The sequence below is a fragment of the Saccostrea echinata genome, unplaced genomic scaffold (genome assembly GCF_033153115.1).
Source record: "Saccostrea echinata isolate AGI-Se365-2 ecotype Australia unplaced genomic scaffold, CSIRO_AGI_Sech_v1 ptg000042l, whole genome shotgun sequence".
NCBI lineage: Eukaryota > Metazoa > Mollusca > Bivalvia > Ostreida > Ostreidae > Saccostrea > Saccostrea echinata.
This window is the reverse complement of record NW_026889791.1, coordinates 4,060,630-4,087,659: the sequence shown is the minus strand read 5'-3', so window position 1 is coordinate 4,087,659 and position 27,030 is coordinate 4,060,630. Positions and strand designations below refer to the sequence as shown.

The 27,030-nt window shown below is 32.2% G+C and overlaps 1 protein-coding gene across 1 annotated transcript in view; it reads left to right on the top strand.

Moving 5' to 3' along the window:
- The first annotated feature begins 7,835 nt into the window (after nt 1-7,835).
- Nucleotides 7,836-27,030, top strand: part of LOC133201185 (anaphase-promoting complex subunit 4-like) — a 56,767-nt gene continuing 37,572 nt past the window's right edge. Inside the window, exons 1-24 of the mRNA XM_061336972.1 lie at nt 7,836-7,854; nt 11,299-11,430; nt 11,545-11,644; nt 12,577-12,784; nt 13,050-13,079; nt 14,250-14,294; nt 14,677-14,782; nt 15,937-16,041; nt 17,220-17,303; nt 17,577-17,672; nt 18,158-18,219; nt 18,325-18,367; nt 18,660-18,736; nt 19,672-19,824; nt 19,919-19,974; nt 20,838-20,884; nt 21,042-21,107; nt 21,630-21,707; nt 22,020-22,107; nt 22,956-23,053; nt 23,544-23,596; nt 23,750-23,788; nt 24,628-24,729; nt 26,364-26,453. Coding sequence (XP_061192956.1) covers nt 11,314-11,430; nt 11,545-11,644; nt 12,577-12,784; nt 13,050-13,079; nt 14,250-14,294; nt 14,677-14,782; nt 15,937-16,041; nt 17,220-17,303; nt 17,577-17,672; nt 18,158-18,219; nt 18,325-18,367; nt 18,660-18,736; nt 19,672-19,824; nt 19,919-19,974; nt 20,838-20,884; nt 21,042-21,107; nt 21,630-21,707; nt 22,020-22,107; nt 22,956-23,053; nt 23,544-23,596; nt 23,750-23,788; nt 24,628-24,729; nt 26,364-26,453 — 1,943 coding nt within the window. The 5' untranslated portion in view covers nt 7,836-7,854; nt 11,299-11,313. The remainder of the gene's footprint in view (nt 7,855-11,298; nt 11,431-11,544; nt 11,645-12,576; nt 12,785-13,049; nt 13,080-14,249; nt 14,295-14,676; nt 14,783-15,936; nt 16,042-17,219; nt 17,304-17,576; nt 17,673-18,157; nt 18,220-18,324; nt 18,368-18,659; nt 18,737-19,671; nt 19,825-19,918; nt 19,975-20,837; nt 20,885-21,041; nt 21,108-21,629; nt 21,708-22,019; nt 22,108-22,955; nt 23,054-23,543; nt 23,597-23,749; nt 23,789-24,627; nt 24,730-26,363; nt 26,454-27,030) is intronic.

Sequence of the window (27,030 nt, the reverse complement as noted above, 5' to 3'; positions counted from 1 at the left end):
ACAGGGTACAAACAGTCTAAATAGTTTCAAAATAGTCTATTGTTTCACAACAAATCATCACCCAAGTCCCAACTCAGTATGTAGATGTCAGCATGTACATGTTGTCATCCAGTACATATGTCTATAGGGGGGGAGGTCCTTCAGTCAATACTAAATCCTTGCAGAAAAGTCAGTCAGGTTTCCATTAGTTTGGATTCTATCCCACTGTGTGTGTATTTTCTCAAAAAATGGAGACCCTACAGATCCAACATCTTTATCAGGTCAAATCTTCTTGACCCCCTGCTGGGTTCAAATTAAGCCAATCTAAGGTTAGAAGCTATAGGTTATCTCACACACGCTGTGATGGTTCAGGAGTCAAAAGAAGACTTCCTTCAGCAAACAAAAAATTATAAATGCATTGTTAAGTTTGGTTGGTTTTAGGAAAAAGTTTACAAACAATTAACCTATAATGTAATGATATCCTTTGGAGCTGGAGGCTAGAGAAGTGGACAGTGAATGAACAGTGTGAAGGCACACAGGACCTCTACCAATCAGAAAAGCTCTTGTCAATGCAATTGTTGAGCAACCCCTCAGGACAGATGAGACAGAAGATCAAAGGCAATGCTTAAATGTGGTCTAAGTCATAAAAGTGGCTCAAAAACAGATAAAAACTTAGTCTTTCCTGTAAAACTTGGACAAGTTTTCTGTTTGAACTTTGAGAGACATGGTTATTCCAGTCTGCATTACTGGTCTAGGTCATATAAAAAAACTTAGATCTGAGGATGTAGTAATTTAACAGTTACTTGATGACATCAAAGGCAATAAATATAATCTCAGTAGTTATTACATAAATTAGCAGGAACAGGAAAATGTGGTTTTACTTGAGAAGGAGAAAATTTAAGCCACATCTTAAAATATACAAGAGCTGCATTTATTTTAAATTAAATACCATCTTATATAATATAGATATACATACACACATGCAAAATTAAAAATAAATTTCATTCACAATTTTTACACACTTTAAAATTAGCTATCAATCCAATTAATAACTAAAATACTTACTTGATGCTACAGTATAAGAATAACTTTTTACATTGTTTATATTTAAATATTATTTTAACACATACATTTTCAGTGCCAAACTGCATGCTATTCACACTTTAAGGTTAATAAAAATATAGACGAACCTTTCTAATACAGATGATCTCTATGATAATGCTCCCAATATAAACAATAAGAATGTACTGTGACTTTCAGTGTGTGAGACTTTTGTTTGCTTTCACATTCACAACTAAACAGGTTCTTGTTTATCTTGTACAAGTTGCAAGGAATTCCCTGAAAATGGCTAAAATAACACAGACCTGTCTCTTAATTCAGTTTTAATTCAAACAAACTGTGGCTAGAAAGTTGAAGGAGGCATGGATAATGAAATTAGATAAACTATGAAGGGTTGTGTTTGTTCTTCATTATGTCAGAGTTGGTCATAAAAATTTTGTTGTTTTTGGCCAATTGAATGGGGATTTCTATAGACCTAGCAGTAACTCCTACACCACAATGAAATTTCAAACATCTGTTATTTGACAAATTAGTGTAAATCCCCTGAACAAAGTCATGTATACATAATGATTACTTTTCACCTATACAATGATCCCTCATCAAGCCCCTCCTGAGTCTGCAGGTCCCCTGTAGCTAATTAAAGCAGGGAATGAAAAATTTTCCAAGCCCTAGACTTTTGGCACCCTGTCACACACAAAAGTTTAGAAATGGCTAAAGAACATTGAATTGCTGAATCCAGTCAACCCATCCAACTGTTTAACACTTGAAACTTATTATCCCCCAAAAACTGTGATATTGTATATCCTGCCTGGTAAATCAGCACAAGGGGGGTCTTTGTTTGGTTCTGCTTAGAGTCTTAGTCTTTAAAATCCTGCTGAAACAATTCAACTGTTCTCACACTTGAGGTCATGACATATTCTCAACAATGACCAAAGGGACTTTCCAATTGCCAATCAATTTCCCTCGTCTATAGAAGACCCATAAATTTGGGTCAATGAAATTGCAATCATGACCTTCATTTAGATTTCATTAGATAGCCCCATAAATTTGCCATAAACCTCAATAACTTTTAAACAGCTGAGCTCCCTTGGGATGGCATGGCTGGGTGAGGATGAATTATTCCCCTGTTATCTGACCAAACCCCTCCCTGAGAGATGAACATTATACTCACCAGCGATGATTCGCTCAAAGAGCTGGACAGTATCAAATCTATACATTATCACAAGGGGAAACTGAACTCATCCAGAATGAAATTATCACTTAAACATCCACCTGTTTTACCATGGAACACTGAATGAAGTTGTGTAATACTAAGTCAAATGTTTATAATCCTTGATACCCTAGCAGTAATTATAGGTGTTAATTAACTTGTCAACATTTAGACACCAGGAAGACTTCCAGTTTTTTTTTTCCAAATTCACTTTTCTCCAGCTATGGGTACCTTGAAGCCTAATATCTCTACCTTAACAGTCACTATAGGAAAGGCTGGTAGATGAGCAGGGCTTGTGTAGATTTTAGCCCCTGATTACATTGTCTGTGATCATGTAATTCTGACCAGACACAGATGACAGCTGAGTGAATAATGGGTCAGTGTTGACACTGGTGACAGAACAAGATAGAGATACAAGAGGATAAGACCCCCATCCCCTAAAATACAGTTATATCAGTGTTAAAATCTTACAAAAAATCACAGTTCTATTGTGATTTCAATCTCAGAGGTGTGCAGACATGTTTTCAAACCTGTTTATTTATTTTGTGTAGTTAGTGAGATACTAGAATTTTAAAATTTTATTTATAAATATTTTTTTAAAGATTTTTTTTTAATACAAAATAGACTGAAAAATCTTGATACAAAGAAAATTAAAGATTCAGTTTTGATTGAAATATATTATTACTATACATGTGAAATAAATTAACAATCAAAATTTAGAACATTTTTAAATATTATTTAACAATTTAATTTCAGAGAAAATGTTTTAAAATTTTCAAATTAATTAATAAGCATCAATGGTATTAAAAAAGGCTGTTTAGAGTAAAAATGTTATAGTTTCATGTAAATGATTAGATTATACATTTCTCTAAATATAATAAATTTCATTCACAACCCACATGCTCTAATGAAAATTTCCTGCATTTCAAAAGTATTGGGAAGAGAGATCTACAAGTGTGGATATTTTCTAATAATAAGAATAAAATTTTGTTAATTGTGAAATTTTTCCAAATGCAATAATCAAATCAGCAAAAAACAAATGGTTTAAAATAAAAAAATCATGCCCCCCCCCCCCAAAAAAAGTATTTCAAGTTTCAAATACATTAACATTTCAACAAAATCATCTCTGTAAATATTTTCAGGGAAGACAGTTAAAAAAAAAACTGATGAAAATTTTTTCCCCCGTTATTTACTTTACTTTTTTTTAAAAAACTAAATGTTACTACTTTTCTCATTTTCAAGAATTATTTTATTGTGTGACAGCTAGGTTTTCATTCTCATAAAATGCCAAAACTCTAGATTTATCAGGTGTTAATACTTTAATCACCCACAAAAATCCCCTTGTTTTTAACAAAACTAGGAAACAAAAAAGCTGTATCTTTGTTTACATAGTTAGTAATGATCCCTTGTTTATTAAATGCCACAGGACAACTTATCAAATGTACCCATCACCTGGTCATCATTATACATTTATACACACAGTGCTTTTGCAATATTTATGTTCATCTTTATGGGCTTTCAAATTATGTGACATAATTACGTCCATATATCAATGCCAATTTTTGAACTACTTCACCTATTATTACAGATTATGAGAAATAAAAAAAATACCTTCTTAATAATGAAATTTTATCCAGAAGATAAAATCCCCCCCCCCTCTCCCTATAAAATTACATTTAACCTACTAATTGAGTTGAAATCTATTAGAACTTAGTTTCATGTCAAAAAAGGAGATTAAATTAAATTATTCATCCCCTGAAGATCATTGTTATGCTCTCTATAGCATTTCATTATTTCAGTGAAATGTTATTTACCATCCTTCCTCAAAGTGGTAGACTAATAATTAGAACCTATTGAATTCTTTAGGATTATACCATCTAAATTTATCTCTTCCTTTGTAAATGACAAAAGACTGATTTGTTTTTACAGGAATTGACTGTGTATATTATATTATTTTTCTCATTAATTGCTGGACGACAGACAGGCAGTCTGGCTTATTGTATTCTGATAATAAAAGTGTTAAATGTGTTTTGGGTGTGACACCTTTATAAATAATGATTATTTTTCTTTAGTTTGTTTGGTAACTTAGTTTACACAACATCATCTATATTATCAGAATGACAGAATTAAAATGAATAATTTCATTCTGGTTGTAACACACCATTTGATTGGATAGAAAATTTCATTTATATCGTATAACTGTGTTGCCTACGTCACAATGACTAACGTACTACGTCAAAACGTATCAACTGCTTGACGTTACATTTAAAATCTGAAGAATTTTGAAGGCCTTCTTGAAGGGAAAATTGTCTAATTTTTTTTTATACTTAATGATAGAAATTTAAATTATACGGAATAAATTTAATAGCTACTCAAGTTATACTTGTATAACCTGGGTTTGAACAGTTTTCACTTTTTTATAAACCACTTCATGGTTTATAAAGCGTAAACTGTCCCAACCCAGATTATACACCCAGTATAACTTGGGTAGCTATTAAATTCATTTCTTTATTGTAAAAAAAAGTACTGCAAAAAAAAAAAAACAAACAAACAAAAAAAAACAATACCTAGGATGGTGAAGAAATATGTCTTAAAAGTCTAAATAATTTGCCACTATAAATAAATTATGTATACTATGTTAAAATGTCCTGTAGATAATAATGTGAAAGAAAATTATTTTGGGTATACCATATGAGATACATTAAAAGTTTAAATCTTGAGTTTAAACTTATATCCATAACTATCATTTAGATTAGTATTCTGCTGCTGAAAAGCATATATTAATATATTTTAATTTCATCTTGTTTTTGCATGATATATTGAACATGTCATTTACATACGATAAGAAATTAAAAATAATTGGGGTTTTCCCAGTTCTCTAAGATTCTCTAGGGTTCTCTGTTTAGTAATATATGCCATAGTCCACCTCTGTTCAGAGAAACTGGGACTAGGGGCGGAACAGCTAAAGTCGGACAACATCGAATGTCGGACACTCTTCTTTTTCAGAATAAAATCATTACTACATTTAGTGTCGTTTGTATTTTTCTTAAGTATCTCTGTTTACAGGGTGTTATTGGTTGTTTCATTCAAATGTAAGTCATGAAAATGTTTGAAATAACCTCTAAAATTCGTCGGGTACATACGCATCTCACGGATCCGGATAAAAACTCGCATGCGCAACACATAGTGATCCTTGGAGAAATCTTCAGTTTGCTGTCTGTATTCTGTGATGGCTAATATATTTTGTAATTGAAGCATACTTTTACATGATAAATATTAACTATTCCCTTAATAATAATAATTTGGTGGATATTTATTTATAAAAACCATTAAAATTAAACTGTCCGACTTTACATTCTGGGTCATTTAAAGTCGGACAGAGGAGAATTTAAAGTCGGACAACACACAATACATTGTTTTTAATTGTCAATTTTCTTAAAAACTATAACAATTTATTAACATTTCGAAAAAAAAAAATTAAAAAATACGGTATGGGATGGGATTTGAACCCGGAACCTTATTATGTAATATAATTTACTGGTAATTTAAGAATATTTTCGCTTTTGCAAATCAAATTTTGCATGCTGATTCCCTGCAACTTTTAGGAAGGAAGAAATAAAAAAGATACGTCTACCTAAAGAAATTGTTTCATTTCAGAAAAACAACGAAAAACACCTATAAAACCAAAAAACATCTCAAAGAATTTTAACAGTCAGAGAAATGAGAAATATTGGAACTGAGGAAAATAAAAGAAGAAAAGGCCGCGAAAAAGTCAAAAAAAAAATCAACACAAATATTTTTTTTTCACGGCTTTATTTGAGTTTCATGTTTATAACTCGGCACTCAGTTTCATTGTTTATTTTGAAAAAGAAAAAAAAAAAAGAACTTTCCTTGTTGAAAAATAAAATTAGTTCCATAGATTACTGATTCCACTTTAAAGATTGAAGGATATATAGTTTTCTCCTTTCCGGCTATCTGTTTTATAATCATTATATAAATGGGTTTAATTTTGGAAACAATTTAAACCTAAAAATTTATTCACACGATAACGCATTGGTTTATAGATCGCAAGATACTATATGTTCATTTAAATTTCTTGGTCTAAATGGAAAGTTTATCTAAATAATCCATACAATGACTACTAAGTTTATGACGTAATAATCACGTAAATGTTCACGAAGTTTGCCCAGACACGTAGTATCGTATTTGAAAGTGGGAGGAGGGCGAAGCCAAATAAAAAACAATCAACTTATCTGAAGAAAAAAAAAACGACGAGCAAAAAAAAAAAAAAAAAAAAAAAAAAAAAAAAAAAAAAAAAAGGAGGGGGGTAATTGTCCAAATTCAAAAATCCTATTTCGGGGGTTAGTGAGAGGGTTCCAACTTCTTTCAAAACCAAATTTTATTCATACATTACCAGATTGCCCTGATTTGACTATACTGCAACAAAAAAAGGTGGTGGTGGGGCAACCAGCCTTTCATTGAAAATAATTTTCAATTGTGAAAAGTAATGCTTGGGAAAAAAGTGAGCCCCCCCCCCCCCCCCCCCACACTACGTGTCCTACTCTCTAACTATGATTTAGCCTAAAAAATGAAGAAAATTGGACTTTAAATGTCGAAACCAGTATGTGTCCGACTTTAAATTCTACATGTCCGACTTTCACTGTCGATGTCCGACTTTATCAGCCCTTGCCTTCCCGTGTTTGGTTTTGATTTATAACATTACAAAGCTTTTAACCAATGAAAATTAAGAATAGAAAGAGGGTAAAAACATCATTTTATGTGATGTAAAAGTTTCCGGATATATGTGAAGAGTTTGGAGCGTTTACCAAAGGTGCAGACGAGGGGGTCCGAAAAACCGTCCGACTTTCGCTGCCTCTCCCCTAAATGATGTCCACATTTATAGTAATTACACTCATTTAAATCATTAACCACATTCAAATCTTGTGGCCTGCTGGACGTCATATGCAATGTGCAGTAAACAAATAGATAATACTACTTGTGTCTTAGGACAAACTTTCATAAGGAGAATTATCTTAATGACAAATCTGCAGTCAAGTTCATTATTGATATGGCATAGATAAACAAATTTTCACGCCAGCAGTTTGTTTATCTAATAAATCATTAGCAACAGTGATGTAAATTGAACACATAGTTGAGCAAGGCCCCTGCATGCAGATTTTTCTAAATTTACAATCTGTGTCAGGCCATCAGGTCAAAAGGATCTGACATTTATCTAAACACGCACAGCAGCATTGTGATAAACTGGACTCCCCAGAGACCATTATTATTTTGTTGCTAAATTCAAGGATTTGGACTAGCTTTGTCTAATAACATTGATACATACTGCATATTTATAATATTATAAATTCATAGATATTTTGTTGATGATCTTACATCTTTTTTTTACACTTTATCTAACGTTTTCCACTTCTCTCTCTTGAAATGGCCGCGTCATGAAGTAAAATAATAAACGATTGGTTACGCTCTTTATTTACACCATATTTCATTGGGTGCCTCGTTTTAAAACCAAGATGTCTGCGCCCTGTAGAAAAAAGAAATCCTACTAACGAATTCAGATACAAAACACCAAGAAGTGCAAACATCGGGTAATTTGATTAAAATTTAATAACATTATATGAAAAGTATATATAAACTAGAAATTCTGGTTCTAAAGTTTTGCACTGATACAAAATATCTCAATAAGTGAAGTACATGTATTTACAAGGCAATATCCGTTAGGGAAAAATCTGTAAAATTTAATGATTAATCTTCTCAAGAACAACAAAGCCATGATTTGTCATATATAAATATGCAGTCACCCACAGGTAGTGCAGATTCAAATTCAAATCATGATTATGATGGCCCAGGGAAGAGAGGGCGGGGGGGGGGGGGTAGAGTCACATGATTAAGGAAAATGGGAATGGGAAATAAATATTTTAAAATATTCTTTTCAAGAATACAAGGGCAGGAATAGTCAAAGTGTTTTCCAGACTTTTTCTTACTGTGCTTGTAGAAAATGAGTTGATGTTTGGTAAGTGTTTGTCTTGATATTGATGACCTGCAGATCAAAGGACAAGTGCACTTAAGCAATGCTTAATGGGCCCTTTTTCAGTGCCGTTTGACTTTAGAATATAGCACCAAATTGTTCTTTTCTTGTAATAGTTAAACACAAGTGGATATTTCTAATTAAAATCATGTTAAAACATCACCTAAATCACCATGGATTTGAAACAAATGAAGATTTTTAAATACCTATAGCTACCCCAAATCTGGAAAAGTCATACCGCACCTATTTTGAGTTTCGTTTATTTAAATCAAGGGGAGGAGACATTTAAATCGGACACTTGAACAATCTGATGGTGGATCATTGATGGGCGTGTTTGCCGAATGATACTTGCGCTATTTTACTTGAGAAAAAAAATTCGAATGAAGGTGTATAGATGCCTGTAGCCATAGTGAGCAAACTAAGAAATTTGCACGCTTGCATTAGAAATAATACAATAAGTATTACCATTAGTTCCTTTAAATTTTAAAATGAAAAAAGTGTATTTAGGTGGCTTTCAATACCAGTACCATTGTCTTGCATGAATGTTAAAAATGTTTGACGCTTTTGTGTATAATGGTGACATTTTAACGACACTAAACTCTCCTAACCCTTCCGTGTTCCTAAAACCAAATACATACAAACTTCCCTATGCGGCACGACTTCGATATAATCAACGTGGCTATCTTTTACAGTGAGCACCTTCGAGGAATGTTTACCTAGGTAGAACTCATGTGACTACCGGTATTTTAAATAATTTATTCCACGGGTGGGTTCAACATAGGTCATACAGGTAAATAGCTCTCGCTTGCTATAGGAAAAACATTGAACTTTTCATACATTTTTAATGTTTTAAGTACGAGCCTAATCTTGTACAAATTTCCTACTTTCACACAAGTTTTATAAATGTATAGTGTGCTTTTTGTCATTCGCACAAGTTTGTACAACGTTAGGCTGACAGTAAACAAGAGCTTTGAAATGAATGACCATCCTCGATTTACTATACAAAATCACGAATGTCGGCTGACCCCTACCACATTGTATGGCTTTGCTCTTTGTATATTCATGAATTTCATCGATAAAATTTGTTGAATCTTATGGTTTAGATATCAATTAATGATCTGAGATGAAAAATTATGCTTAATTTGATTCTTCATTTTTTCACATTTTACCGGGGCCCATAAGTGCACTTGTTCTTTGAGTTTAAAGTCAACCTTTTTTCTAGATAGGATAATCTAACTGTGTCTCGGGACAAGCCCTCACCACAGTTAGAATATGTCTTATATAGTTGCAATATAGTTGCAATGTAGCAAAATAAAGCGGGTTTGAAACGATTTTGAGGAATACAAATGGAGTTACACTGAAAATAACTACCAAATTAATCATAACAAACCTTTTTTAGCTTGTATATACCTTCTTCCATAAAAAATAATCTAATATAAAGACAAAAATTCAACTCATTTTGTAAACATTTTTCCTTGTGAATTTTCATGCTATGTTGTCATTTGGAACTCTGGATTATTTGTAGTAAACGTAGAATTATCTGCCCCTGTTTATTTTGCTACATTGACAACACGTGGAATAAATTCTTTCGTTAAACCTGGTCAGTAGGACAATATCATTTTAACGATAAAACATTTTATCTATCCAATTTTCATGAAACTTACTGCCCTTGGACTTCGTCTTTTCCTGACTTTTCTTACTGTGCTTGAAGATAATAAGCTGACTTTTCATGCCCCCATATCGAAGATTGGGGGGTATATAGCTTTTTCCCTGTCCGTCCGTCTGTCTGTCTGTTTGTCCGCAAAAACTTTAAACTTGCCTATAACTTTTGATTCTGGAGCTATGGATTTCATATTTCACCTTTATATTCCTTGTGACAAGACCTTTCTTTGAATACCAAAAATTTTGACCTCTTGACCTTGACCTTGGAGTTTGACCCACTTTTGCAAAAAATTACCCAAGTTTAACCTTGGGCTGACCATAACTTTTGAACAGTTGAAGCTATGGCTTTTTTAGTTTGCATGTATATTCATTGTGACAAGACCTTTCTATGGGTGTAAATATTTTGACTTTTGACCTTGACCTTAGAGTTTGACCCACTTTTAAAAAACTTTAACCTTGGCCATAACTTTTGAACAGTTAGTACTAGGGCTTTCAAATTTCACAGGAATATTCCTTGTGACAAGACCTTCCTAACAATTTTGACCTTTTGAACTTGACCTTGGAGTTTGACCTACTTTTGAAAAACTTTAAATTTGGCCAGAACTTTTGAACAGTTGGTACTAGAGCTTTTATATTTTGCATGTATATTGGTTCTTATGACAAGATCTTCTCGTCCCCTGTGTACCATTAATTTTGACCCTTTGACTTTGACTTTGGAGTTTGACCCACTTTTAGAAAACATTAACCTTGAGTCCTTGACTCTCTTGACCTTGGAGTTTGACTTGCATTTGAGAAACTTTAACCTTTGCCATAAGCTGTTTAACATCTTGTTTAATATGTTTCTTCATATTGATGACTTAAAGATCAAAATCAAGTTTCATGTTGTCAGTTGACCCATTTTCACAATAGTAATTGCCCATAGACTTTGAAAATTAGTTATTCACAGTTTTGCTGACTATTTTTGCTGTGCTTTGTGATCATAAACTTATTTTAGGTATGTCTCTTTATATTGATGATTTACAATCCAATTTTAGTTAAATTCATGTGAACTGATCAATTTAAAAAAAAAATTATGCAATAGATTTTCAAAATTTTATTATTCACTCTTTTCAGAACTTTTTTTGAAACTGTGTGTTTTTAGTTGATCACATTTTTACACAGCTGAATATGACAACGAAATCAAGAAAATGAAAGCAGAAGTATAATATTCCATTTGTGTATTATGTCCATGCTTTAGTAGCAGTTTCTTCATAGCATTTAACTTTAAAAATACATGTGTACTTAAATATTTGCATGTCAGATGTTGCATTTGTGTCCAGTTGATCATACATTAAATTTCCAGCATAGGAGAGTAAGAATGCCAGAAGAAACTTCTTTTCGTCTTATGGATGAGAAGCATGTATCTGTGGAGGTGGAGTTCATGTTGTGGTCCCCAAAGTTTGACCTAATTGCACTGGCCAATGTACAAGGGGAGGTAACAATAAAAATTAAAAAGTTACTTGTGTAGGACAACTCTTTATGATCTAATATACCCAAGTAATAATAGTTTAAAAAACTTGATTTTTTGTGTGTGAATATTTTCTTGTAGGTGGTACTTCACAGACTGTCGTGGCAGAAAGTCTGGTCTGTCCCTCCCCCATCAGAAGACGTCAAGGTTAAATCTCTAGCTTGGAGACCAGATGGGAAAGGTAATGAAATGAAACTAATACTTAAATATTTGTCGATTTTAAATATTTTATTTATTTTATATGAAGCAGATGTTAGACATATATTTTTGGTTTAATTTTATGAAATAAAAACAAAATGATTCAGTGCAACATTTGAAATAAACCTGTTTAAATAAGTAAAACGAGAAAAAAAAAATAAGATTTGCAAACTTTGAATTAAAAGAGCCCCTTTCTTAAGTTTTGGAAATAATCAAGCAAAAATAATGAGGCAATTACCTGCTATTATAATGACGCATAATAATAACCAGGGTTGTTCTTTTAAAAAAGAATTAATTTTTTTTCTTTTAAGAATTTGATCAGTACATACAGTACAACCATTCTTGATCAAAGACAAAATTGAAAATAAGATATTGCTGTTAACTAATAATACTAGTCACACTTAACAAAGCTTACTTGTAAATAAATAAACACAGTGATGGTACTGTCTAAATTGTGCAGAATTTTTTTTTAAAAAATGCTTTTGAATCTTTTAGTATATTTATGAGCACATGCAATAAATTAAACACACACTGAATTAACAATTGTTTAGCCAGTAAATTGTGACTGCAAATGCAAGAATGAAAGATATAGAATTATTGCAAAGAACACAAAAATACCTGAGATACAGATATGGAATTTTGTACCTCTGGATTAATATGAAATTGCAAAAAGATTTATGTATCTTTGGAAAGAGTTGTTATTAGCTTGAAAGTTGTGATAGGAATACTAGAAAGACAATATTTAAATTATAAAAAAAAAATAGAATATGAGGCATAATGGCCTGCTCTGTAGGATAAACCAAGAATAGATTATTCTAAAAGGAAAGGCAATTTTGTAATTCTCATTCTGAATAATATTCTTGACTAGTTCACCAGGAAGAAATTTTACATTTTAATAGACAGTATATATTTCAGTGGTAGCCGCTGGTTATACGGATGGAAAAATCAATTTGTACCATATAGAAAATGCAGACATCCTCCATTCCATCAGCATGGAAGAGGAGATAACTTGTATGGAGTGGGTCTGTCAGTTCTCACCAGATGGCACTGTATGGAAACCCGATCCTTACAAAGAAGACAATTTCAAACAATATCTCCCCAAGTTACAACCTCTCAATAAAAGGTGGGTACTGCTGGTTTTATTGGAATTTTCATGATAAAAACAGCATTTACTCCCTATCTATCCATAATGGTAAAAAAATTATTTTTTTTTAAATTTAAGAGACACTGCTTTCAAACCTATATGTTTTTAAGAGTACATAGATTTGTATAATTTCTTTGTGTTTTTATTATCCAAGGATATTATAGTATTCATTTTAAGAGACAAATTTGGTAATACATGTATGTAATATATTACTTGTATATTTGTTTTTATGTATATTTTGCAGCTATGGCACTCTTTCTAAAGTTTTGCCCACGTAAGTAAAAATTATTGGGGTTGAACATACATGTACTTAAGTGATCTAAGGATAAAAATGTTTGACCCTGCACACACTATGTCTTTTGTTAAAAATTGTTCATATTTATCATCAAGAGTAAAAAGCCACAAATTTTGGTGAAAATCTGGTTGAAAAAATGATACTGATTGGAATCTTTATATGTTAAATTGTTCTGAGAAAGTAGATTTATATACAGCATTTATCCCATGTTTTAACAGGTCGGGTACACTACCTTTTATGGAAGGCACTTTTCAACTCGTGACAATGTTTTCGTCAAACCCATTCTCCAATTGATTGAATGAATTGCAAAGCATGACAGTCTACTACTTGTTTACAATTCAACAGCGACATGTGGTTTTCGTCAGATTACTGCATAATATTTACTTTGTCACCGGAAAAACCGTACAGCTTCTTTTTTACTTTCTAAGGCTGAAATTGAAAGATTATAGTCCAAAGACACTGTTCCATGCTCACATTTAATACTGGAGTTGTTTTAGATGATTAATAATTGCTTCAAATACCGTACAAACGCTTTGACATTTGCATGTACATAAAAACATTCTGATGATACTGAGGAGTTAAATAATAATTATGCACCTTGTACTGCTGTCTAAAACTATGTTCATGTATATCACCTGAAAAAAAACACGCTCAATTGTTTATCGAAACAATAGCACCTACATCTCTTCGAACAGTAGTTTATGCCGATGTATTACAAGTTGATATAAGGCTTCATAAAGCAAATTTTGTAAATGTGAGCATAGAAATGAAAGATTATATATCATTTTCAATATTTCTTTCATAAATGTCAAAAAAGAATTGAAAATGAGTTTCCAAGGGACTATTAAAGTTGCTCTTTATTTTCAACATAACTGAGATCGTATTGATATGTGTAGTAGCTCATAATGCATTGCGACTCATTCAACAGTCGGTAAAGTAAACAGATAGCTAATTTATATGCAAATTTATGCTGACATCAGAAAATCTAGTGGTCTCGACCTGTTTAAGAATATTGCACTGTTAACATTAAAGTGGTTGTCTCTACTGAAATAAGATTTTAAAACTTAACATTGTTGATATTGTTTATACATGTATAATGAATTATTGTTATCTATACATATAAGACAATTGGTTTAAATATTATTTCAGTGAAGAATCTGTAGAGGATAGCAAACAACTGAGTGAACAAAAAGAGTGAGTACTTAAAATAGGGTGTACCTTATTACCACCCCCTCCCCCAAACACACACACAGATGCACATACATCCACCACATGTAAAAAGCTATCAATAAATAAGTATCACACTCCTTTAACAATAAACAGCAAATCTAGAGGTTGCCTTGCTCTTAACACTGGTACTCAGATTATTCAGAAATTGAATACATTACTATTTGCACTTGTGATTAAATATAAAATATTAATTTTGACTTTCAATTCTATCTGGACACTATTTATGTAGTCCAGAGAGTCCATTCTTGATGTTTTTGTATTTTATATGTCCTGTAAATGGAGTTCAGAAAGTCCTTGAGGATTTTGTATTTTATAATGTAGTTCAGAGAGTTGTGTATTTTTCCAGGTTGAATGTTTTGATCGTTGGCTCTGGCAGTAACACCGTTAGTTTGTATGCCTATGGTGTCTGTCCTGTCAGTAGATTGTCAGTACCAGCTGTCAGTAATGTCCAGGTAGGAAATGTCTATTATCATGTTTAGTATGTATAGATCTGCATGCTGGTTCTTTATCCTTTAAGTATGTTTTTTTCCAGTGTTTTATATTTTTTATGGCTAGATGACAAAGCAAACCTGATATATGGATTGCCATTTTCTCTCCATAAAAGCTGTTGCCCATTTGTGGGTGACATTTTCTAAATATCATCTGCAAACATCACACTAAGTTAATCATGAAGAGGAGTTTTGAACTTCAGTATTTGGTCCCCTTTCATCAGATGTTAATAAATCATGAAGTGTTTTCAATGCCACCTTCAAAGCTGACCTCATCCTTGACCTTTAACCTTGATTTTGAGTAATATCTTAAAAACAGTTGACCAAAAGTTTAAACATTGTAAAGGAGATGGGTGAACATGACGAGCGATAAGCCTATAGTGTGACAAACATGAAGATGAAAAATTAAATTTCTATTATATCAAAATTTTCCTTGATATTTCATCTAACATTAAAATATACTTTATGTAAAATCTCTACAATTTGCAAAAATCCCTCAAAGATTGAAATTATTTGCCTGTGAAATATTAGACACACACTGAAGCGGGCAAAAAGAGTCATTTTCGCATACTATAACACTATTTTTTGATATGAGTGGGTCTTCACTCCACCTTTTTGAAAGTTAATCCTCAAAGTTTGCATAAAAATATACATTTTTTGGTTACCAAAAATATGGAGCAATGACCCACTGTACCTTAAAAATATACTTTTATGACATAACATTCGCATCTTTTCGAGAAATACTTGAAGTCCATTAAGTCAAGGGTCATATCACAAACATGATTTAAATGCCACTGTTCGTCAGGACTTGTGTAGTCTAGTGGTTAGCGTGCTAGTCTCGAAAGAAAATGATTCTCAGAATTTTTATTGCTAGGGTTCGAACCCCATGAATACCACGTTAATTTTTTTTTATAAAAGAATAAATTTTGCCAAGAAAATTTTCCTCAGAAAAGTTTTGTTTATCACAATTACATAAATTTCAATAATGAGAACTTTACTCTAAGTATTAAATTCACAAACTGAACATGATTTTTATATTTCTGAAGCTATAGGCTTTCTGCACGCTATGTTCGCCCATCTCCTTTGTTTTTTCATTGTTATATATCTTCACACTGCAGATAAAGAGAATCCATGCTGCCACTATTAGCCAGGATCTCCAGAGTTTGTCAGTGGTACTAGAACTCCAGAACAAACAACAACACAGAAGTTTCTACCTAATGACTGTAAGATTTAAGGAATGAAGCTTATTTTAACCTATGTTATACGATATAACATAACTTGGGGTGGTTTACGCTTTATAAACCACAAAGCGGTTTATAAAAAAGCATAAACTGCCCCAAGTTATGTTATATCGCATAACATAGGATAAAATAAGCTTCATTCCTTATAATTTAATTTCAGTGTAGACAATAAGACAATTTTTCCTCCCAAAATGGCTTCAAATTGAGCATATTTAAAAGTAACGTCAAGCGGAGTTATACTTTTTTGACGTAACTCGTGACGTAGGCAACTTATGCTATACGATATAAACTAAATCTTTTATCCAATCAAATGGCGTGTTACAACTAAAATTAAATTATTATACATTTAACAAGTTTGAATTCTGAAATTTATATAAAAATATTTTATGAATAAGTAGTTTTTGGCCAAATTCTCATGATAAGTTACACAAATTTAATTAAAATACCTGGTCATGATATTATGGCTTTCTGTAGATTAGCAAGAGATATGTAACCAATCCCATTTTCTTCAAGTCTTGAATCTCATATGCAAGAAATACATGTATATATGTACATGTATAATGTATACCGCATGTGATTAATTTATGCTATGTACATGGTCACCGTAAATTTTCCACCAAAATGTTCACAGCATACATAAAATACATTTATAACATACACAATGGCAATCAATGAAATCTGTGTTATTTTCAACCCATGGATTGAACAGAAATTGTGATTCTGCGGAATTGTGACTACATGGAGAAAAGTATGTTTGCAATATATATCCAGACACCTGGTTTAATTTCATGAAAGCTTTTAGGTCTGGTTAATTTCTGAGTATAGACTATAGGGTCTACTTACATGTACTTCAACATTTCAGAATAATGTACTAGTATCTGGTTATGCTTTAACCTGTTGTATGTCAACTTTATTTTTTCCTTAATGTACCAGGTTAAAGTCCATGATGTGTATTCTCTCCCCAGTCAATGTAGACCCAAATCAAACTTGTGCAGGAGATAAATGTAGAAAGAAGTTATTTACATTGTATATTCAGAAATTTTCAAGTTACTTACAATTATAAATCATTGAACATTAATTGCTTCAAAATTGACACTTTATGTATTTGTCACATAGTGCAAAAAAAGTCAAATGTAGAAAACAAATGATTTTTTTTTCAGTTTGACACAAAGTTAATTGCTTCAAGACATAAAGAAATGAGGATCATGGCTCTGAAGTTTGGACAAGTGTTGACACTAACTGAGGTCTGACATTATTCAATCATTTTTACCAGAGTCATTAAATTTGTACAGCTTTTGACATGTAGATTGGGACATTGTTTAAATAAATGTATATCAGATTTACATAGAATCTACACACAGATTATATTTTACTCATCTTTTATGCAGACAGTTTGTACTGCCTTTCTCATACAAAAGTTGCCCAAATTGTTGTGAAGGAAGATTCCATACAGGAAGTCTTGAAAGTAAATACAGACAATTTAAGAATTATTTGATTGTTATGTTTTGTTCTTTCAGTACTTACAGTCCACAGTTCAGCAGATGTCTGAGGCATGGGAAGACATCTTAATGGAAATGGATTCCAAGCTTCTCAAGTTTGCTGAGGACAAAAAGGTCAGATATCTGTACACAGGACACTTAGAGATCTTATTAGATCTTAGATGGCAGCAGATCTTATTTATTTATTTTTTTAGACCGCAAGTCACATGGTTTCCAAATATTTTGTTAGATAAATGTAAATTCATAGTTTTAAGGGCTTGAATGTCTGTTTTTCATCAATTCCATTAAATTTGAAAGTGATTGAGATATGTGATATTTGACTGCACTTCTAACATTTAATTACCCAATGTCCATTTTAATGGTACAATGTACATGTGTATTTAATGTGCATGGTAATCTCTAAAGTTTTATATGTACTTTATTTCCTTAACTTGAATGGGTTGTAAAATTTACAGTCAATATGGATTATTATCATATTGTCTGTTATGAGTATATTTATTACAAAAACATGTATTTTGTCAAGTGTACAGGATAAAGTTTGCATATTGAACATTCCGTAAATTGCTTATTGGAGGAGGGAAATCTGTATCTGTTTACAGGCTGTTGGTACAGGAACTGTCAGTAATGATTTTCTGGAACTTCTCCTGTTTGGAACCCCCAGGTACTTACCAAATTATGCAAACTAAAGAAGCAGAAGATCAGAACATGATTTATGGACATTCTGGTTTTATTTACCCAAAATTGATTATTGTGCTTTTATTTTCAGCCCAGAATTACAGACTTTTCTTTTGAATGACCTAACTGGTAAGGTAAGGTTTTATTAGTGCCCAGGGCAATTTAAATTTAGGAAATTTGAAATATTTAGTTTATGCTTTTTTTCAATGAAGTAGGGTATGTTAAAAGATATGTTATTAATATTTCAGTCGTTCTCAACACAGAAGCACACTCAAATTGAATTTCACAATTTATGATACATATAGATGAGTGTGTAGGGATTCATACATTAATAATATGTTGAATTCAAAATTGTGTTATATAGATATATGTACAAAATGTTTATGAAAGTACATGTTAATAGTGAAGATAACTTTTTGTTGACAGGGTTTGCAGAAATTGGGCCATTCTATTGAAACCTCCTACTCCAACATTCAGAAACTAGTGGTCAAACATTTACAGGTGTAAGTTCATCATCAGTACCAATAAAATTTGCTAACCAAATAATACAACAATTGGATTCTATTGACACTGTAACAGCGGCTAGTTAACAAAGAAGAGCTTCAGGAACACAAAGGATTTCTGTTGGGACACTGTAGTCAGACTTATGGGGAAATTTGAAAATCTGGGAAAAAAAGACTTAAAAGAGTACACAAAATGTCATGCAAATTCAAAGTTTGATGTCCAAAGTGAATTTGTAAACCTTTCGCAATTTTGTAGATTTATTACAATGCAATCAACTAAGAAGAAGAACACCAGTGTTTTACAAATTAAAGCTCATTTTTAGTGATATATTGATCAAGATATCCTTTAGAGCAATTGTTGTATATAATCTATATAATCTATATACCAGTTTCTTAAAAAAAAATTGAATGCTGACCTCTTAACCTCCGATTTCAGATCCTTAAAGGTTTTTCCTTTATATAAAAGTGTGAAAAGAAAAATTGATCAATAAGAATTTTATTTTTCAAAATTGGTCACCTATAGCAGGTCTGAGTTTCTAGCTTGCTTTGAATTATCAAAATCTTAAAGAAATGCAATAACAGATGAAAAGTCAACTTATGTTTAATGGGCATTTACAAATGAACAAGTTGATGAAAATTGTTTTGAGCTGTCTACTGGTTTACAAATATAAACTCTTGTGTATGGGTAGAGAGGATACTCTCCTCATTCTCCCTCATTCTTTACCATCACCTTCTTTCGGCCTCTTTTCCTCTCTTTCTACCTCATTCCTTATTTTTCTCCCCTCTCTCTCTCTTCTCCCTCATTCCTCCCCTCTCTTCTCCCTTACCTTTCTCTCACCTCTAATTCAGACTCTCCCCCTTCCCTTTGATTCTGTTTCCTTCTGGTAATGCACTTTAATGATTACAGGGTTTTACCACCAGTTTTATGTTTTCAGTGTAAGTCAGGCCATCCTTTACCACCTAGCTGAGTTGAAGGGGATGTCATTGTGGTATGAGAAGTTTGGGGTGTTAGGTCTAACTACACAGACAATACAGAATGCCATCATGTCAGTTGGTTCTTTTGTCCTCAAGTCCAGTGAACTCCAACAGTAAGTACACTCAATATAGAAAAAATCCATTGACACTAACTGATACTATATTCCTCTTTTGAGGAATCTACTTAAATTTTTTTTTGATTTTCAGGGTTATTGATGACAGTATAAAGAATTTTAAAGCATTTTTCAGATGGCTGTATGTAGGTAAGATCAGGGATTGATTACCTTTTTGGAGTTAATCGTTTTTCTTATGATGTAAATGGGGATTTAGAATTGTATGTTTTTACTGTGTAATTCAATAAATCTGATTGGTTTGCTTGATATCACATGCAAAATTACATTTTGACCATATTGACTTTTATAGTCACTAAAAATAACATGAGGGAAAATTCAAAGATGTGTTTATAATGGTGAAAAGTCTTTAAAACTTACATATTCAAATTTAATGAATTTTTCTCTTTTTTTTTTGTTTCCAAAGAAAATAATGTAACAAATGTAGCCCTTTGATTTGGTCAATCCATAGATACATGTATGACTTCACAGAAAAGTATATCAACTTCACACTGTGCTCAGTCAGTATGCATTTCTGTGATGTCAATACATCTACTGATCGACCTAAAAATGGGCTATATTTGTAAAGTTCACAGCAATACCGACACATATTTTGAAGCACTTTACTAATCAATGCATTGAATGCACAACTAAACAGGGATTAGTCCATTCAGAGTAATTTCTAGAGAATTATTCACATCTAACAATCTAATTTTATATAGGGAAAAGTCAGAAGAGGTATAATAATATTATTTGTATTTCCTACACTGAGAGTTCTGGGTAAATTGGGGGATATGGATTCAAATGAAGTTTCTAACTCAAAAGTCAAACAAGGTGTCCAAATATCTTAATATTCACTTTGAGTAGGAAAGTTTAAGTTTGGGGACCTCCTTACTAATGTCTAGGTTCAACTGAAACTAAAAACTAAGTATATGTACAGGTGGCAAAAAAACCCCCAAATTCTTATTAACAATAATTCAAAATTTGTTCACTCCAATATTTTTATATTAATACAGTCATACAGAGAATGTCAAATGAAAAACCCTCAGCAGATCTTATTAAGGTAACTATTTTACTTTACTATGTACATTGATTTATTTAAAGTACCTGTACAAGGCGCCACCTATTTCTGACAAGTAATCAGTAATTTGAATTAATACTGTCAATTTATATGTACTCTGAGATAAATCTATATAAAGTAAATTATTTTTTCTGAATAGATGACACAGCATGATATAAATTTTGTAGCAGAATTCCTGAGAGACAACTTTAACCAATTTACCTTGGTAAGAATGAACGTAAGACTCAGCTATAATTAACAACTATTTTTATGGATGTTTTGTTTTGCATGAAACCATTAAAAACTATCAATAGTTTATCAACTATCGTAAATCGTATATCGTATCGTATCAATAGTTTATCAACTATTGTAAATTTCAAGTTACCTTTGCTGAAATTGACTTATCTGATCCAAGTTAGAATCTCTCCATTGTACATGTAGATAAGCATCATCAGTCTGTCTGTTGTACACTTCTTTAACTTTAATTGCTGACCTACCCTGGTACATGTATTTTCAAAGTGAATTACCCTAAGATGATTCTTTGTGTTATGTGTGGGCACTACCATCAGCAATCCTTCCACGATTGCACAGTTAACTGTCATATCTTTATCATTCTTGGTGTAAAAGTCTAGTCCTTATGATATCAAGTCCATGATTTTTACCAAAAATAGAAAAGAATAGTAAGTTATACATGGAAGAGAGATACAGTACTTTAAAATTAATCATGCAGAGTTTTTGTTTACTTCAGGATGATGAGGATTCCATATCAGAGTTGATGGTTGACCGAGACAAAAAGCCGAGGTTTAAACTGGAGAAAGTGGGGCAGGTATCAGTTGACTTTTATGCTGTGAAAAAATCTATTGTAGATTACAGCAACTTAAGGTGTTCATTATTTTATATTTTAGAAGTGATTTATTAGGCAACCATGAACTGTTAATAAAAGTTTCAAAATATACAGAAGTTAACACAGTTCTTATTTGTCATTTGAAATATGTTTATTACTTATAACAGTCATTTGGCAAAAATTTCTCCCTTCTCTTAATGCTGCTATGACTATAGTGTAAATTATTACATGCATGTCTATAGTGTCAGAGGTTATCCAAGGGTAGGATGTTCAGGACTCCTCTAAATTTTACAGTATCTAAAGAAGGAGGATCTCCACTACCCTGCCAACATCTCCAGCAACCCCTGGGTCCAGTTCCAGAGGGGCTGCTTCCTCCTGAAAGGTATACTACTGCGAGATTTGACCTCTCTGTATCTGTATATACAGTGTATATACATGTAGATAAGGAAAAAGGGAAAGATTTTTGATGAAAGTTCAATACTACTGTAACAAGATTAATAATCAAAGAAAAGAATAAAATTATTCAAAGTTAGGTTCATATTATAATTAATATAAGACCTCAGTCCTCCTTCAAAAAGTAAAACAAACAAACAAACAAAAACAAAAAAAAAAACTGCCTGCTGCATTCAATTTGAAAATTTTTAGCTGAGAAACAAAGTTAATTTTTGGGGGGGGGGGGGGGGGGTGCTAAAATCTTGACTGGCAACTCCTTTTGTCATACATGTATCCAAGGTTGAGATTCTGAAGTTCAACTACTTAAAAATGATTGTCCAAATTATACCAGTATATAACCCAAGTTAGGACAGTTTATGCTTTATAAACAGCAAAGCCTGTTTGTTCACTCATTCTGTAAAGACAGAATTGAGATACATGTGTGCTCCCAGCTTATCTAACACATACCATGTGTGTATGAATTTGTGTTTGGGTGGTGCATCTGAAATAAATTTAATGTTTAGTGACTCATCTAATGGACATTATTTTAATCATTTTCTGACATATTTTGTTTTTTCTGAATAAAAATTTGTGGAGGGCATAGTCTAGCAAAAACATGATTAAACAAAAAAACTTCACTTGTATATACATGTATGTCACAACCAAGTTGCAATGAAAAGGAACTCACAGGTACATGTTTGCAAGCTTAAGCATAATGTTGCTACCAGTGACTCTTGTATTGATTTAGTTGTATCTGAAGCAGAGTTATATGCCTTTGTACATTTTACTGTTTTTCAGACAATGAAGTGTTGTATCCAGTACAGAACACCAAGTCCCTGGTCCAGTTACAGGAGACTCTAGACAGCTCCATCAATGCTGCCCTCTGTCAGCCTTCAGTGTGTAGAAACTTAGCCTCCTAGATACTGATTTGTATTTATCTTTTAAGGTTCATTGACCCTCTGAAAAGAGAGATAACTCTAACTGGGAAAAATATTCTTCTTTTATAAATGTCAAGTTAAAAGGCCATTTCTATCAAATTTTGATTCGCAAGGGTATGCTGAAATTGTGTGCAGTTTAGATTTTGTTTGGAAAATCATTATGTTAAAGCAAAATTGTAAATGAGAGAACAGAGGGATAATGGACCTTAAATCATCAAATTTAAAAGTTTTACGGAATTGTTCAGGCATCTTTTAAAATTTAGCTCACTTGAGCCAAAGAACAGGACTACTGTTGTGGCTATTTCTAGAAATATTTAAAATATTTCTGCACACTTCCTATAGACAAAACCAATAAAGCTACAGTCTCATGGGAACTATAGATTTGATACAAATCCTCTGTCTGTATCTAAAATAAGAGTATTCTACTGTTTGTGTGCCTCTCTTTCAGTCAGTCATTGGTCAAGCCATGAGATGCCTTTCCTGTGTGAAGTTGTTTGACTGGTAAATATAAAAATCTTATATTAATAAAATTATTAAGGAAAAGAGGTAATTATCAAGAAAAAAATTATTAAGGACCTATTCCATTAATTCCCATTATGTATGATGACAATGTACAATGACATTTATTCTTGAATTGATTTTTCTTTGAAATAGTGACTCCAAAACTGCTGATTTTCCTGTTAAAGTTTTTCAGTAAGTATCAGAACATCACATCACAGAAAAGAAAAGTTTAATGATGCTTGAGTTATTTCTTTTATAGGTGTCTCAAAACATGGTCCCCATGACTAAAGTTGTGGCAAAATTGAAGGGGGATTATATTTAATATAGGAATTATTTAAGGAAAAACATCAAAAATTTCTGATGAATATGAAGTAGCTTGATTACAATTTGTTAAAATGACAAGAAAGTATCCTCATGTAGAGTTGACATAGAATATGTTGCCACAATATAGGGGACCATTAAAAGGGCCCCAAAAATATTCTTTTAAAACTTTGTTTTGCAAAACATCCGGGCTATTGGTAGACAAACTGTAGTTTTCATATAGGCTCCCTATATTTAGATTTGTTTTATAGATTTAGTTCCTGGAGTCAGGGTAGAACCACAGTAGGGTTTCAAAGTTTTACCTAGGAATGTCTAGTCTTTCTGAAGAACAACAAGGCCATAAAGTCAAAGTACTAGAATTGAGAGTTTATGAGTATATGGCCTTTTATTGAATTTGTGGTCTCAATGCATTTTCATTGGTGAGAGATGGAGCAGTCTGACTCAGGTATACATTGTGATTATGTGCCTTTTGTTTTTTCATTGGTTACCATCAAGGACACTCCATCTGCATTTTCATGTGTCCACTTGGGAAAAAATAATTCCCAGCATACCATACTTTTAACATCTGTAAAGACTTGAAACTATACATTCTACTCAAATACGAATGATAATGATTTACATTTATAGTTGGATATTGGTTATTCTAAAAAGTGTTATCTATGACAATATGTATCTTACTTGATTTATTTAGAATTTGATATTTTGTTCAGATTTACAAATAATGAGAAAAAGAGAATGTTCAGTGTGTACACACGTGATGTCTTACCGTGTGAGGAATGTGTTCTTCTCAGAAGATCTTCATCTTCCAGCAAGTAAGTAGATGTTTGTAGCTTAAAGCTGAACACGCTTCGTAAAAAGAATCTGTCTGCCATATTCGATTGGACTCTCGCTATATCTGAGGGCCCCTATATATAGAGCTGCTCACTTGGTCACTGTTCAGTGTAATCAATTGTCACCGGTGTAGACGGACGTATGCTATACAGCACTTGGTAGCGACAAAAAAACTGTGTGCTTCTTCTAACGCAGGAGAGTGAGATACCAAAGAGATTTACAACAGTTGCACAGGTCAGTGCAGTATGCAAACAAACACAAATATACGTATCTGCAATAAAATGTTAACAAAAGTAAATAAATGCAAGATAACCAGCACAAACACGGGTCGCCATTCCACGCCGGTACCCGTGACAATAAAGCAGTCAGCTGTAACGAATGCGAAGGGTATACCCCGGTGCTGATATCTTAGATAGTAATATCGAAAATGGTGTATGCCTATTTACGAGTCATGTTCAGCTTTAAAGCTGAAAAATTAAATAGATTAATGCTTGAAGCATATAGCTTAAACCAATTAGATTGTTGTCTGAAGCATAAAGCTGTAATGTATGAAAGCAGATGGATTGATGTCTGATTCATGATGTCTCTCACAAAGCACTACACAGCACATGGATGTGGATAGATTTTGGAGCATAATGCTATAAAGTATAAAGCATATGTTATGCTGTAAAATAAGAAGATGGATGCATAAAGCAAAATGCTGTAAAGTAAACTGATTGATGCCTACAAGATAATACTGTAAATATTATAAATGTACATGTAAATATACTTTTAAATATTAAGTATACTGATGTAAATGAAGTACTGAAAGCATGATACATAGGTTTATTTCAAATATATTGTGGAATACCAAAAGCATTTTAAATTTGGTATGTAGATTGATGTCTGGGGCACAAAGACCAAAAAATTAATCTTTAGTTTCTCAGACACTGCCGCATTTGGTCGAACACTCAATTTTATTGACAAATTGAAAAGGGAAATAACTCAATTTTCTATTTTTCCAAGTGATTTATACATGTAACCCTCTTCTAAGAGTTTTTTTTTTTTTTTTTTTTAATCAGATCATTTTGAAAATGGTACTTTATGACTTTAGATAAAAATGTTTGGAATTACATTATTTAAAGTTAAGTAAATATTTTAATTGATTTAAGATTACAAAAAAAGTATGAAACAACTGATATCTTCATTTTATTGACTGACAAGAAAAAAGATATAACACCTAAAAAGGCCTGTCTGCCTCATTGAATTTTAAAATTTTTTTTTGGCCTGAGAAACTAAAGACTAAATTTTTTTGGTCTAGAGCTTTTAGTGTTGGTGAGCATTTTAATTGTGTCTTGTGATAGTTCTGCTAAATAGGTGGAGTATCCCTCTTTTTTAAAGAAGGGGTAAATAGTCCTGCAGACTTAACAGTTTTTTTTTACAAAAGGAAAATTTGTACACATTGTTTAGAATAAGAAAAACTTTTTTTATCTTGAAGTTTAAAATTTTCTTGTACATTAATAAGGTCATTGAAAGCATGACATCATATGTATACATGTATATATATGGAAATACTGCACATTAACTTGTGACACCTGTATCAATATATTTATACAGAACTCATTGATTTTGACAGGGAAAGCTTTATGGAGGCAGTTTCTATCAGAATTGGTGCTTTAAGTCAAAGAGAACATAATACCAGCAGCTCATCAGAAGAAGAGGAAAGGTAAGTCTGATTTTATCTGGCTTTCTGGTTCAGATGACTTCCTGGATCCCTGATAATGGGGGATTATTCCCAAGGAAATTTCAGACATCCAGTGGAAATATTGATAAAAAAACAGACATCTTACAACAGTTTGCTAGGAACTACCTTATATTTATTATTTTCTTCCTAAGCATGGCAGGTGATTGTGTTGCTGTAACAGTACATTGTATACGATCTGTGTCAGTCTTCTCATTCCTTGTAGCAAAGTTTATGATCATTATGCAATGAGAGAAGAGAGACAAAGTGGGATGAAATATCAGATTTATTCTTTTTAAAAATGAAAAGTTGCTGCTTCTGTTTACCTTGGTTAAGTATATATAAATTAGAGTTATTTCTCTTGTTTTGTATCTATCCTCTTTCTGGGGAAAACATATGCTCCTACAAGACACATTTTCTCCAGATTTCATTAGAAACTTGATAATGTCTTGAAAAATTGTGTAAACTACATGCATTTGTGGATGTAGAAGGAAAAAAATCACAGTAGCCATATCTTATACGAGGTCTGTCTCCAAATCTGATCATTTCTTCCTCATCCTAA